At 38.3% G+C, this 16,375-nt stretch overlaps 1 protein-coding gene across 1 annotated transcript in view; it reads left to right on the forward strand.

Moving 5' to 3' along the window:
• The first annotated feature begins 209 nt into the window (after positions 1–209).
• LOC149246141 (cytochrome P450 709B1-like) overlaps positions 210–16,375 on the forward strand; it is a 78,997-nt gene continuing 62,831 nt past the window's right edge. The window contains exons 1-4 of the mRNA XM_089457832.1: positions 210–513; positions 729–952; positions 1,489–1,739; positions 1,966–2,356. Of these exons, the coding sequence (XP_089313958.1) occupies positions 231–513; positions 729–952; positions 1,489–1,739; positions 1,966–2,356 (1,149 nt within the window). The 5' untranslated portion in view covers positions 210–230. The remainder of the gene's footprint in view (positions 514–728; positions 953–1,488; positions 1,740–1,965; positions 2,357–16,375) is intronic.

Here is a 16,375-nt window from a genome sequence, read left to right on the forward strand (position 1 = left end):
TAGCTCTACCATTCGATGTCTCGTGAAGTTGGGTGAAAACCAGAGTATGAGTTGTGAGTGTGGGAATTTACAGTTTGAGAGCGAGGTGCAGTTTCAGATCCCAGGTGCACCTATAAATTTAATTTTTATCGGCTCATTTCTGTGAAAGCTTCATTCACAGAGAATTATAGGAGAATGAGAGTGAACTAGGCTGGTAACAGTATGTGTAGTGTGAGGTTTTGAGGATAAATATGGAGATTAGATGCAGTGTGGAGGTACTGGCTGCCATTTTAGTTGTTTTGGTTGGGAGCATAGTTGTCAAGCTCTTTAGAGACCTGATATGGAAGCCTTATTCATTCCACAAGGCATATACAGGCCAAGGGCTAAGAGGTCCACCTTACGAGATACTCGTCGGATGCATGCCAGAGTACAGAGAGCTTCTCCAGGAAGCTCATGCACAGCCTATGCAGAAGATTTCTCATGACATTGTTCCTAGAATCCTGCCCCACTATCATAAGTGGTGTCAGATATATGGTTCTCTCTATCATTTATTCTCTTTAACTTGAAGGCTTGTTTGACTTTCTTATGTTGCTCTTGAAGTCACTAGCCTGCTAAGCCTTCTGGACTCTAGAACATGTGCTTTCTGTTAGTTGTTTGGACTTTGCAAGAGTGTCAAGGTTGATACAGGGATTGTTACAGACTTGAAAATAAATGACTGAATAGTCTTTGTGTAATTTGTTTGTGTTCAGGAGAGACCTTTTTCTACTGGTATGGAATCCAATCAAGGCTGTACGTTGCAGAACCAGAGCTAATCAAGGAAGTTTTATCAAATAAGTTTGGTCAATATGAAAAGCAGACCCCAAGGCCTCTTGTAATGGCTCTGCTCGGTCGGGGACTGGTTTTTGTAAATGGGTTGAGATGGGTTAAGCACAGAAGGATTGTCAGCCCAGCTTTCAATATTCATAACCTAAAGGTGGATTATCACAATGTCCTAGAATGACTACATAATAAGATATGATAATGCATGAACAAGTATAGTTCTGAATTGAAAATATTGGTAGTTTAGAAACTATTGTCAGCTTATAGGTCCAGGACTATCAAACATAGCCCCATATTAAGAAAAACGCTTCCTTATTAAATGTTTAAACTAAGTAACTATTAATAAGTTTAAAATCTGAACATATCAGGCTGGTGCAGGGCCCAAGCCACAAGTGAAAAGGTAGGTGTGAAGTTAAGCAAAAGGTAGGTGGGGAGTTAAGCAATTTAAAGGAAAAGGATTTATCAAATTCACCAACGCTGGAAATGAGTTATCCATTGTAACAAATTATATATGTGGGCATGCTATCTTGATTTCAAGAGTGTGTTTCTTTGGCATGTCATGCCAGATATATTTTTAATTAGTGACTGCTAAACAAGGATTTACAATAACTTAACTATTTTTAGGGAGGTCCTGTGAGTTGTCTTTTAAAGTATGCTATTGAAATTGGTTATCTACTGTTCTAATGACAGACATTGGCTAAGACGATGGCTTCTTGCACTTCATCCATGCTGGAGAATTGGCAAAAAATGGTGGCTCAGGCGGACTCTCATGGCAAAGAAATTAATGTTCATCCTGAGTTTAGAGCATTGACAGCAGACATCATATCCCGTACTGCATTCGGTAGTAGTTACAATGAAGGCAGAGAAGTATTTAAATTGCAGAGAGAATTACAAGAAATGGCTGCCGAAGCCGAACGATCTGTCTTCATCCCTGGAAGCCAGTAATGACAATATACTTATCCTTTAATTATATGGTTTTGCAAGTTCTTTGATACTTGCCTTTTGTTTTCTTTTAACGTCCTTTTGGACCTGTTGTTCTATCTTATCCGTGAGGGTCTACTTAGTGCTCTGCATAATCCATAAAGCATTTACTGTGACACAAACATAATGCTTCAGGTTACACATAATCGACGATTGTGGACTTAAATTATTCTGGGTCTTTTGCAGATATATTCCTACAAGCAGGAACAGGAAAGCATGGAAGATTGATAAGAGAATTAAAGGAACCCTGAATTCTATAATTCAAAGTAGGTGTCAACCCAGCACAACAGGAACACCTCATGTTAGCGACGGTAATGACCTGCTTGGAGTCATGATGACTGCCAACAAGAAAGAACTGTGTGGCAATCAGAAAAATCTAAGCATGACTATTGATGAAATCATGGATGAATGTAAGACATTTTTCTTTGCTGGCCATGAGACAACTTCCAATCTGTTAACCTGGGCAATCCTCTTGCTTGCTATATACCCGGAATGGCAGGCAGTATTAAGGAAAGAAGTTATGAGTATTTGTGGCACAGATATACCAGATGCAGACATGCTTAGCAGGATGAAATCGGTATGTATTCAATGAATTTCCTCAGTTTTTTAATGAATCTTCTTTTTAATTTTCATGAATGGCTCCAAACAGACTAGGCATCGATGGTGTTATTGTTTGTCCATCCAAATAAATCAAGACGGTTAAGCAGAATTTTCTATTTCATTTCATATATATTGGGTTCTTTTTTTTTTGATTAATAAACAGACTTCAGCGTTATTGTTATTGGGAAAATTCTTATTATATTTCATTAATACTCAATGTAAATTGTATATCTTGAAACCGAAGGGTAGGCACACAATCTCTCTCCCTTCATAAACAAGGAGACTTTAGAGCTGCTTGGGCTATGCGCTCAATGGTCTCTACATCTTTCCTTAAAAGAGTCCTCCTCGTTTATAGCCAGCTTTAATCTAAGAGCTAAAACTTCTCACAAAGTTGATTGGATACTTCATGAAAGGTTGCTGGACGCCATCATTTCCATAAAAAAAATTATACCCTTCAGTTGTATCAAGTCCCACACACCCCTGACTACCTTTCATATCATGAAAATGGACCCCAAGAGGAACGCCCCTCCCATCAAGAAGAGAAACAAGGAAAATAATGTTTACAGCAACAAATTTACAGATTTTTTCTATTATACTTGGAACATGATTATCCAAAGTTCTTGTTATGAGTTAGACAGAGCAAAGTTTACTAACCGAAGAACAGGAAACTTGTTTCTGCAGTTGACAGGAATCCTAAAATCACTTTTAACATGGCAGCTACTACCTTGAAAGTCATATACAAGGTACCTACTATGAGGCTAGATCATTAAGGCTGTTCCGTTCCATAGTTTTAACTTATTCATTATGACATTTCCTTGATTGACCCATATTTCCCCTGTGTATACCATTTAGTAATCCTACTAGTTGTCAGTTGAGCAGGCACTGTGGTTCACTCCAGGTGGATTCCCACAAGAATTTTGATATAGATCTTCTCACTTGTTCTTGTCTTGAACCATTCAATCCCTCGTTCCCCAGGGTGGATGTATCAATTTGAAGTTGTACATGCTAACTGCAATTTTGTTGCAATATTTGAAATGTGGCCCACAGACCCATTGTAGAGTATAGTTTATTTTAATCTCGAATTCAAAAATCAATCATATATTAATTGTCCAATTTCGGCAAGGATTACTCTGTGCTGATATATGTCAAATGGTCAAGCATCCCTATAAGATAAAAACATATAAAAACACATTTATAGTGTTCTTGGTACCTCTACATGCTATTATTACAGTATCAAGTACTGAGTAAAGTAGTGAGTAGGTGCCACTTGGTGCGATTACAATGGATCCACTAGCTGGGTCGGTGTTACTCATCTCTCTCCTCAGTCCGACTCTGCCAAGGAAACTGAGATGAGTCAGCTCTTGTGAATCCGACCAGACCCTGAGACGTACTTACAAGTTTGACTAGGTCATGTAACTCGGTAGCTTAACTAGAAAAGATGGCAAAAATAAAGAAAGAGCATTGTTTTGGTCTGTTTCCCCAATTTAGAGCAGAGAATTAGCAGACCTGTCAGCTGTCTAAAACCCATGGCGTTTTGTAGTATGCAGATTATCAGTGAAAATTAATGTATTTTTGTTTTCTTAATTTCTCAAGTCCACTTCAAAAATTTACCAAGTTCAAGTCAATTTTTACCCTTTGGCCTCCTCAGTGATTTTCCAAGTGAGTTTGGTTACTTTGATTCCAACAGCACCAAGTAGGTGTGATTCCAACAGTATCTACTAGCCCATTAGATGATAGTAGCACCGACCCTACAAAGCATCATTATACCCTCAAGCTAGAAGGGTTGGTCCTGTTCAACCCAATAGGGTCTTAATCAACCTGATGAAGCGCTGAACAACCCTGAAGCTATCTTATCGTTCAATCTATTGATTGTCTGTAATTTAATGTACATTGATTAATTTTTCTTTTTTTATTGGCTGGCAGATGACTATGGTGTTGAATGAAACTCTAAGACTATATCCACCTGCCACGTTGATGATAAGAAAAACTTACAAAGACCTCAAGCTCGGCCGATTTATGATTCCGAAAGGTGCAGCCTTGAGCTTCCCAATTTTGGCAGTGCACCACAATGAGAAGTTCTGGGGTCCAGATGCAAACATGTTTAAACCAGAGAGATTTGCGGAGGGTGCTTCAAAGGCAGCCATTCACCCAAATGCCTTCTTTCCATTCTCCTTGGGCCCAAGAGCATGTGTTGGCCAGACCTTTGCCATGTTGGAGGCAAAGAGTGTTATAGCCATGATTTTACAGAGATTGTCATTCAGCGTCTCTCCTGCTTACCAGCATGCTCCCATTGCTGTTCTTACTCTACAACCTCAGCATGGCATGCAGATCATATTCAAAAGTATTGAAGTAGAAACATAATGATTCTATAACATTGTATTACTAGTTCAATGTTCATATGGCAAACTAGGCTTCCAAGGGACATTTCATAACTCCCTGAAATCAAATACAATGTTCATGTAGTAAACTAGGCTTCCAGGGGATAATTCACAACTCCCTGAAACCAAAGGCTAATATGAAGGGCATGTAATTGATTTTTCTGAAATTCAAACTTCATAAATCATAGTGAGATATCTATAATCCTTTGTAAAGGATTTGTGGAATGTAATTTCAAACTTACTAAATCATAGTGAATTATCTGCAATCCTTTGTAATGGATTTGTGGAATGTAATTCTCTATTGAAAATATGTTCCTGCTTTCATAAATCACGATGGAATTTCTCAAAATCCTTTGTTGATGACTTGGGTCTACATCGACAGTTGGCATTTTTGTTTTCGGTTTACTTTTTCCAAACAGAGTCCACTCATTTTTTACATGATGAGGGTTACATTGTAATATTACTCCAACGTAACGTATGACAAACGTGACATGAAATGGATCTGATCACTTAATGGCAATAGGAAGAATTTTTGACATCATACTGCTGGTAGCTGCAGCTATATGATTTTTCGTGGAAACTAGCACGTGTCCAGGGATTAAAGTCTCTATTTTTAAATCTTTGAAGGAAGGAAGTTTTTTTTTTAATGGTTGAGAAAGCGTTTGCGATGAAATCCACTTTGTCTTGAATTATTCCTGGAGTTTCCGGCACAATTCATTATGTTTCATTATTATGAGCTAATTAGTTAATCAAAGTAATAAATGCTAGCAAATCCATAGCACATCCACATTAATGTCATTGATATATGTTAAATATTTTATTTGTATGTACTATTGATAAATATGATAATAAAAATAATATTACAAAAAACAATTATAGAATTTGTTTTTTTAAGTCAAAGTTGTAATATTCATTTATCAAAAAAGAAGCAAATCAGTAACAAAATGCAGGTAGTCTCACTCCGATCAGGTAGGTAGTCTCACTCTGATCAGGTTTGTTAACTATCGCGATCAACATATGACAAAGAAACAAAAGAACAACTAGAGACACAGTCCACAACTTAGGAGGCCAAAAGCACCAGAAAACACATAAAACAAGTAAAACACTTGTAACCATGCTTAGTCATCAAAGGTAATAGAAGCGGGATTGTATGAAGCAGTAGCTGAAGGAGGAGGAGGATGGAGGGAACACTGTAAATGCTTTTCAAAGTGAGCCATCCATGACTCCATCTTCTCCACCTTCTCAGATAACAGATTCTTACCATGCTATACCACCACGACCTGCTCCCGTACATGACATTGAAAGTAACACATTTTGTTCAACGTAACAATCAGCGCTACATGTTCTTCCTGTTGAGCCCTCTCTAAAGTTTCCAAGTGGTCCAATACAAATTAGATCAGATCCCGACAATTATCTAAACAATAGTGTAGCTTTGTAGTTTCCCCACGCTCCGACTTTTGCACCTTCCCTCGTCTACCCGTGCCACCTCGACGCATCACACCACCCCTCTTCAATGTCCATGTGGTTCCCCCCCAAGACTGGCCAACGAGCCACCATTACCACCATGACCCCCTGAAGCTACCCAACCCGAACTGCCTGCGGTTCGACCATCTTAACCAAAACTTGAAGGCTCCTCTACCGCCATCACCACCTATAGGTGTGAACCTTGTCCCCCTTGGATGGACGAAATTTGTTTAAATGGGGGCAGAGAATGATCATTGCGCGACACAAGGCACATTGTATCAAAACCAGTAGCACCAGTTAAATGTGAAGAGAGCCAACACTTATCAATTTAATCACATTAGTAAGATGAATGCAAAGAAACTCCCCAAACACACCAAAGAATCACTTACCAAACTGACCAAGGGAGCTACAAGAAACATAGATACTAGCCCAATGACAAAACAGTTAACCATCAACCCACAAACCTTGATCCCTCGCAGAAAGACCACTGACAGAAAGACCTGAGGACAAACACCCTTCTACCATGAAAATCATTTAAGGATGCAGAACCCCATGTTGAAATGTGGCAACAAGAATATTCCAATTTAATTTGTCCTTGAATTAAATTGTGAATTAAAATCGAATTTAGTCTTAACAATTACTTGGAAATAATTTATTTATTTATTTTAAATTAATTAGTTGGAGAAATTCAAGTTAGAAGTCTTTCTGAAGTCATGCAAGAGTTATCCCTTAAATTAAGGAGATAAGTTTGAGTTATATTTGAGTTGTAATTAGTTAACCTAGTTTACTGAGTTAAGTCCAGTTAAATTAGTTCCAAACTATTTGAGGAACTAATAGAGAGTTAACAGTCAGTTGATGCATGCATGCACTCAACTAGTGCTACTCCAGTTAACTGAGATTCCCTCATCAGAAACTCATGCATGTCTATTTTGAGAAAGACATGGTTGAGATTAAAGTCAAGGACAATGTACTATCAGTTGCATGCGTTTTATCAAAGAGAAAACTCATGCATGCAGTCAAGGATTTATCCTTGAGGATTGCGTAGTTTTGGAGGAGGAGGTTTTCCACTTGGTTGAAAGAGAATCATCCACAAGGAACAATGCAAGGAAATAGGAGCTTGGAGGCCAGAGAGGAAGGCTGGAGAGAAGTGAAGATTGTCTGTGAGCATATGTGAAGATTGTACTGAGAGCTGGCTAGCTGTGAGAGCTAAGGCTTTGTATAATTCCTATGTATTTCCACATGTATGATAATACAATAGTGTGGGGTTTTTAGCTGAGGCTTTCCCCAAAAGTATTTTCATGTGTATTGTGCCATTGATTCTTCTTCTTTTGGTTATATTGTTCAGCTCGATCTTTAAGCTTTCACAAATTGATAGTAGAAGTAGGTTATGGTATTTTGCTTTGATTTATATTGCATTATCGGGTTAACCTACCATCAGATTTTCTACATGGTATCAGAGTTGGATTTGTAGAGATTTTCTACATGGTATCGGAGCTGTGATCAATATACTGAGAAGAGAATTTGAAGTTTGAAGTTCGGGGTTGCAGGTGCAAATCGAATTCATATCATACTTCAAGGTTGGCCAATGACGTTCTATGGTTTGAGACTCGAGTATGCCTTGGAAGGTAGCTCGAATTACATAGTATGGAAAAATAGAATGGAGGCTATATTAGAAGACAATGGCTTGAAGGAATTCATTGATCAAGAAATCCCAAAGCCAACTTCAACTAATGCACAAGAATTGGATGAGTGGAAGAAGTGTGTGGCGAAGGCGAGATGGATCATCCTTGAGGGAGTTCAAGACCATTTTGTCTCGAGGCTCCATGGGAAGGATACTCCATTTTCAATGCGGAAGACATTGAAGGACCTCTACAAGAACAATAGCGACCAGAGGAAATTGGCGCTCAAAAATAAGCTTCGAAGAATCAAGATGGAGAAGGGCGATACTATTTCCACACATCTGAACAAGCTCACCACTTGCAGTGAATGGAAGGGAGAAACTGCCAAAGTGGGAACGACTGTGGTCGGATCTCATGCAGGAGGAGATCAAGAGGAACACAAGAGCTGGTTCTTCATCCAAGAATGATGATGAAGAAAATCTGGCCTTAGCAAATAAGGCAAGGAAAGGGAAGGGGAAGGCTTCTCATTCCAAATTGAATTTTTCTCATGGAGGGACGAGGGGTGACATGTCTAAAGTGAGATGCTTTAATTGTCACAAGATGGGACATTATGAAACTAATTGCCCATCGAAGAAGTCCAAGAAGGGATCCTTGGAAGGTGAGGCATTAGCCTCTTAGTTCGAAATGGACTTTACCCTCATCACATGCATGGTGTCATCGATGATGGGTTGTGTTTGGTATCTTGACAGTGGAACCTCATTCCACATGACCGGTGATAAAAGTTTATTCAGTGCCTTGGAGGAGAAATACCTCAAGATGCACATAGAGATGGGTGACGATGGAGGGTATAGTGTTTCAGGAGTGGGCACGGTTACTTTTCAGAGGGAGCATGGAGCTCCTCTGACCTTGACAGATATGAAGTATGTGCCTGGAATGAAGAAGAACTTGGTATCAGTCACGATGTTGGACGACAAAGGCTATGATGTTGTCTTCAGTAAAGGAAAGGCATTCCTAAGACACATAGCCATGGGTCAGACCAAGAGGGTAGGGATTCGAGTGAAGAATCTCTATAAACTAGAGGTAGATGATTGTGCAGCATTGAGTATGAAAGCAGAATTGGTGCAAAGCCACAACATTGGCGAGTTGTGGCACAAGCGGTTGGGCCATTTGCATCATGGGGCTTTGAAGATAATGCATCAGATATCTACAGGACTTCCCAAAGGTAAACTTGAGCAAGTTGACACATGCAAAGGTTGTACCTTGGGAAAGTACACCAAGTCTTCCTTTCATGATCGAGATAATCGAGCAAAGACTATCTTAGAGCGAGTCCATACTGATTTGTGTGGACCATTCTCAACGGCATCCACAGCGAAGCAAAGGTATTATGTGATTTTTATTGATGGCTATTCTCGTAAATGCTGGATTTATGTCATGCAGAAGAGAGACCATAATTTCACAAAGTTTTGTGAGTTCAAAGCTTTGGTCGAGAAAGAGTCAGGGAAGAATGTCAAGGCCTTGAGAAGTGACAACGGTGGAGAATATGTCTCTCAATAGTTTAAGGACTTCTGTGCAGCGGAAGGAATTAAATGAGAGTTGACGACACCTCATAACCCACAACAGAATGGGGTGGCCGAGAGGAAGAACAGAACTATTGTAGGGGTAGCATGGGCAATGTTGCATGACCAAGACCTACCACTTCACTTGTGGGCTGAGGCACGCAACACATCAGTCTATTTGCAGAATAGAAGCCCGCATCGCATACTTGGGATGAAGACACCAGCGGAAACTTTCTCCGGTAAGAGACCAGATGTGGGTCACTTCGGGATCTTTGTCTCATCAGTATATTTCCATGTGACAAAGGATGCACAGAAGAAGCTTGAGCCGACAACAGAGTTGCAAATATTTGTGGGGTACACTGATACACCTCACAACTATCAGGTGTACTTGCCTACCAGTCGAAATACAGTGGTTCGTAGAGATCTCAAGTTTAATGAGTAGAAGGCCATGCGAGTTTCCCTTGAGAGGGAGTTCCAACTATAGGTTGTGGAGGAACTATTGGTTCCTAAGGAGGAGGAGCCTTAGAGTGATGCAGAGCAGCCGCATGCAGAGGTTCCAGGAGTGGAGACATCCACTCAAGCAGAGTCTTCCAGAGATGGATGGAAGCGCACAAGAGAAGCTGATAGATTGTTGGAGGATGCGAGAGAGAATGTGAGAGCACCATCTTCTCAGCGCAGACAAAGGAGGTCACCTGAGAGGTACACTAGATACATGGCCCTTGCTGGGGAATGTGTTGAGACCGAGCCATATTCCTTTCAGGAAGCATTGCAGCAGCCGATTTGGGTTGATGCTCTGGTGGAGGAGTATGACTCCATAGTTTGTAATAGTGTTTGGGAAACGGTTTCGAGACCGGAGAACAAGTCAGTTGTGAGTTCTCGTTGGCTTTACAAGGTAAAACAAGCTACTAATGGTAGTGTGGAGAAGCATAAGGCAATATTTGTTTCCCATGTCTTTTCACAGGTCGAGAGGATCATGTTGCTGCAGTATATTTCGATAGAGGAGTAAGATGCTGACATTTTGACAAAGGTATTGTCAAAGTGTAAATTCGAGTTCCATAGAGACAGGATCAGGGTGCCAGATAATCCCTTTCTTGTTGAGAGGGAGTGTTGAAATGTGGCAACAAGAATATTCCAATTTAATTTTTCCTTGAATTAAATTGTGAATTAAAATCAATTTTTTTCTTAACAGCTTCTTGGAAATAATTAATTAATTTATTTTAAATTAACTAGTTGGAGAAATTATTCAAGTTAGAAGTATTTATGAAGTCATGCAAGAGTTATCCCTTAAATTAAGGAGATAAGTTTGAGTTATATTTGAGTTGTAATTAGTTAACCTAGTTTACTGAGTTAAGTCCAGTTAAATTAGTTCCAAACTGTTCGAGGAACTAATAGAGAGTTAACAGTCAGTTGATGCATGCATGCACTCAACTAGTGCTACTCCAGTTAACTGAGATTCCCTCATCAGAAACTCATGCATGTCTATTTTTAGAAAGACCTGGTTGAGATTAAAGTTAAGGACAGTGTATTATCAGCTGCATGTGTTTTATCAAAGAGAAAACTCATGCATGTAGTCAAGGATTTATCCTTGAGGATTGCGTAGTTTTGGAGGAGGAGGTTTTCCACTTGGTTGAAGGAGAATCATCCACAAGGAACGACGCAAGGAAATGGGAGCTTGGAGGCCAGAGAGGAAGGTTGGAGAGAAGCCAAGATTGCGTATGAGCATCTATGAGGATTGTACTGATAGCTGGCTAGATGTGAGAGCTAAGGCTTTGTATAATTCCCATGTATTCCCACCTGTACGATAATACAATAGTGTGGGGTTTTTAGCTGAGGCTTTCCCCAAAAGTATTTTCATGTGTATTGTGCCATTGATTCTTCTTCTTCTTCTAGTTATATTGTTCAACTCTATCTTTAAGTTTCTGCAAATTGATAGTATAATTAGGTTATAGTATTCTGCTTTGATTTATATTGCATTATCGGGTTAACCTACCATCAAATTTTCTACTGAAAGATCACTGACTGAAAAACCCGAGGACAAACACCCTTCTGCCACGAAAATCGTTTAAGGATGTAGAACCCAGACGAAAATCACTTGGTAGGGTAGACCTACTGCCCCATAGACATAGAAGAAAATCAAGAGCAAAGTTACCCAACCACCCACAACAAGGCTCGCAGGTCAACCCAATAACTAGATATAGATCCCCGATGCCACTTAAGAAAGCCAGAAACCACACACCAAAAGAGAAATCGTCCAATTTTGTGACATGGTGTCATGTGGCGATGGGTTGAGTCCAACTACCTGCCCCTACCAATTTAGCCCCCTGCTCCGTTAGAATGTGGTCATATGTGGCCATATGGCTGGCGGTTAGGGCCACCTACCTATCCTCGCCAGATTTGTCTCCACTCGCCTAGGGTCACGGTGACATAACAGTCATGGGACCAGGGGCCGATGTGGGCTAGGTGCCACCCAGTCTGTTTCCTCTGTCGTGTTGTAGGTTGTATGGGTGTCGATGGAACCAGGGCTAGGGCCAAGTGTTCTACCACTCCCACCAAAGCTCTTCGTTGCTTCACTCCAACGATGGTCACGTGGTTGATGTAGAAGACTTGGGCTAGGGCCTAATCATCTAGCACCACTCCAATTTTTCTATCGTCGTATGGTGTGAATGTGACCATGGTTGGGGCCATGTGCCTTGGGCCCTGTCCCCCAACGTCAAAACCCTTTGTCTTGAAATAGAACCAATAGTCGTTATATGGTAAGAACTAATGCGTGGTCCAATGGTAGGGCGCGAAGGTGTTATATGGTAGGTCGAGGGTTTGAACCCTACCAAGGCCCTTGGGCCACTTTTCAATTTCTTTTGCCAACCACGGGGCACCACATGGCGTCCTCTCATTGGGCCATGTGGTGCCCCGTAATTGGTCCACCTCACAACCAATGAACCAATGAAAATACATCACCTTCACACTGTACAAACCTGCCATGTTTCAAGACTTGATTGGTCCACTAACAACTATACCCTGCACAGTCAGTTGATGACATCAGTTGTACATAATACCCAGGCATCAACCTAGTCAACCCTGCTATTGACTTTTTAGTTTTTGGTCAAAAATTTCAGAATGTCATAACTTCTTCATATTACATTGGATTGAGGCAATTCAAGTGCCATTGGAATCGAGACGATAAGCACTATGGCTTGACACTGATTTCGGTAGATTCTAAGCACTTTCATTTTTTAGCCTATTTTTTATCTCAAGATCATATCTCCCCATTAGGAACTTTTCAAACTCCAAAATTTTATCCTCAATTGGTAAATAAGTGAGGAAAAAGCTCATTAGCTTTCCTGATCTCAATCCTTCTTGTTTTGTTTGAATTGGTGTCATCAAGCTCCAATCAAGGTACTCCACCTTGCCTCTACGTGAAGTCCTTATCTTCCTGTCAAAAATTGTGTCTTGCTGTAATTCTCTTAAACATGCAAGAACAAAGTCTTCAATGGACGGAATCTAAACATTCTCTCCAAAACCATCTTTATTTGGCTCAAACAAACTTCACCTTGAAGTCTCTCTTTGCTGAAGACAAACTTGATTTTCCACTTGGAAATCAAAACCAACTCAATGCTTTCCATGCATTGATTTACAATTTGCTTTGCTATCCTCAGAATGCACTTGTACAATAACATACTTGGTGTTATCTCTTAGAAAAAAACCCTGGCTGTGAAGGAAAAATACTAAGGTAACCTATAACCACTTTAGACTTGGAAGCCAACCCTTCTAAGTCAGAGAGGGATCTCTCTTTAAAACTCTACCACTCATTGTCACCTTAGCAGTAGACTTGTAAGCTTATTGGCTAGATTTAGTTTGTAGGATAAAATTGGCTGGGAAAGAAGAGAACAAGGACCATTGCGCATGGATTCTGGTGGAAACAAATTCTAACCACATGATACATAAACAATTCTTAATAGAGGCAAGCTAGGACTTAACTTATAGGAAATATAAATATCAAGATGTGGGGACAGAATACATAAAATAAATATTACAATAGAGAAATAAGATTTATTTTATAAATATTTAAGAATAAAGCATAGCCTGAGTGTTTAGATAACTTGAGTTAGAGCATACATGAAGAATTCTAGTTCATAACGCTTTATCCAAGCACTAAAGACTTAATGATTCAAAGATGTAATATGAGGAGAAATTAAAAAACATCACGAAAGACAAATAGAAATTTATATACAATATAATATCTGCAAATTTGTATACATAAATCTGTATATAGCTATATATTGATATCAGAGCTAAAAAATTTCCAACCTTGTACATTACAAAAAGGATAGTCTTTATAGACTACTTACAAATTTTTCAAGATAAAAAATAATGGATCTCAAACCTAGTCATATATCTATAGCTTAATAAATCAAATAATCAAGGAGATAATATCTAACCCCAAGTCGAATTGATGAGGTGTCTCTCCATCTGATTGGGCGTTTTTTCTAAAAATAGAAAAAGTTAATTCTAGTGAATTCCTGAAAAATAGGATTCAACGATCCATTTGAAAATCTCAAAACGTGAGATATATATAAAAATCGAAAGAATTTTTTGTTAATTGGTCTGTTCCCTACAAAAGACTCTTTGTGTTTTTAAAAATTCATCCCTAGTTGTTTGGAAAATGATTTTTAAAAAAGTGGCTAAAACAGGGAAAAATTGAATTACAAAATATGGAAAAATAGGCCTCAAATATTCCTTCGAATATCTCAAACCATTACACCTATGTAAAAAATGGAAGAGGATTTTTTAAATGAGTTTGTCACGGCAAAAATCTCTCTCTCTCTCTCATTTTAAATATTTCGTTTCCAACAGTTCGTAATCTGTGCCCAAATTTATTATGTTTTACAAGAAAAACAAATTAAAATAGAGATTTGTTGCTAACAGATTAATTGTTAGTGCTCACTTGATCAAGTACGTGCTCCTTCACTGAAATGTGCCCCCATTAGCGCCTTTTAATATCAACCATCCAAACTTAAAATTTCCTTTTGATTTTCCAGTTTTATAGAATTGCGTTGCTATTTTGGTTTTCAGTGCATTTTTATTTTACAAATTCACAATGGCGCTGATATTTTATTTGTCAGCGCTTTTATACTATTTTTTACAAGTTGGTGCTAACACTGAAACTGTCAATGTCTTAAAACTATTAACTAAGATTGTAATAACAACTGGTTCCATAGGGATTTTGTCGATGGTAGATGGAAGCAAGAACCTCTATAGACTAGAGGGCTGATCCATTGGGTTATTTCAAGCTTCTTACCTAAAACCAACAACCTTACTTGCAACTAATTAACTTTGTAACTGAAAACCACACACTGCTGAAAACGAAACTAAAATTCTTGCTTTCCCTAGCAAGCTTATTGCATGTCATTTCCTACTCTAACCTACTCAAGATTGTGCTAAAATGAGGTGATACAAAAATACCAATGCAACCAATCAAGCAATTGGAGTCTTGACCGAAGCATACATCCGACTTCTTCAAGCATAAAAAAAAAAAAAAAAAATTGAAACATGAAAACTCGTCATAATAGTTGAAACTAATCTCTGTGTTCATGAAGAAAACAAACCCCACCTCCATTGAAAATTCCAACAAATTTGCCAACAGATCTTCTAAATTATAAAAGTTTTATTCTTGTTGATCAGTGAAAAGAAAATGATAGCTTGCCTCTAAAACTTATTTTTTCTCTATAATTTTAGACTGATCATTTTCAAATGGAAATACAACCAATTGCTCATCTTTATACTATATTTATCAGTGAAAATATTCTCACCTACTTGAACATTATCAAATAAAACGGTGGCATCTTGTATCTCTGAAGTTTCATTATTATTTTCAAAAGGATCAGGAACAACTATCTGTTCATCATTACATTTCTCAAATCTTAAATCATGGTTAAGACATACAAGCAACAACTGTTCATTTGAAATCAAATTATCATTTTCTTGGATAAATGGCTCGTGAACAACTTGAAAATTATTAATGCACACAGTCTTCAAATTATAATTTTCACCAGTTTCTTCATGAGACAAAGACTCAGAAAATTACAGATTGAAGAACAAACTGATTGGGTATCTATCCTCATATATTTCCTGATCACCTAAAAATGAAAACATTGTTGAATGTATTCATAAAACTCAAGAGAAGGAACATCATTGTTAACATTAAGATGCAAATCTATTTCATATTTAAGCAAGGGAGAAGCTAATGTTTGTTGGGATTGATCCTGTATATCTAGGCAACTAGTCTCTACTAGTTCTTCCCGATGAGAAGACAACTCATACAGAGCTTCAATAATTTCATCATCTAAGAGTCCTCATCACCATAAATACTTTCCAAATGTTGAATGACATTAACAAAATGATCAAAACAATTTTAAACCAACAACAAAGAGGAATATGATTCTTTATAACTTTCAAAAAAGACTACATGAAAGTCCTTTAAAGAGTATAAACTAGGAGCTGGTAATTTTTCATACCATGATCTTGCCTTAGACCTGCTAAAAATAGCATGTCTATAAATAGCATGTCTAAAAATAGCAGTTTGACTAGTGAGGTCATTGGCCACATTGGGTGAGAGGTGAAATTACTAAAAATAGAAAGTTCTAAAAATAGCATCTTTGGGTCCCTTCCTATTTATAGCAGTCCCTAGTCTATCTATGGGAAGTAAAATTAATTTTGGTCTTAATAGCAGTTGGAAATATTAATTAATTAATTCAGTTGAGTTAATTAGTTAAGGAAATTCAAATTTGAAGTCTTTGTGAGCATGTACATGAGTTGTCCCACTGATCCTTCACTGGTTGAGGGAATAAGTATGAGTTCTATAATGACAGAATCAATTGACTTTGTTCTAACTAGTCAAGTCCAGTTAGATTATTTTAACAAGTTGTTAAAATAATAAAATATGGTTTGTTAATGCTTGCATGCATGTGACAACTATTATTTT

The sequence above is a fragment of the Pinus tabuliformis genome, chromosome 7 (genome assembly GCF_031772625.1).
Source record: "Pinus tabuliformis cultivar Carrire ecotype Pingquan chromosome 7, CPIR1, whole genome shotgun sequence".
Taxonomy (NCBI): Eukaryota; Viridiplantae; Streptophyta; class Pinopsida; order Pinales; family Pinaceae; genus Pinus; species Pinus tabuliformis.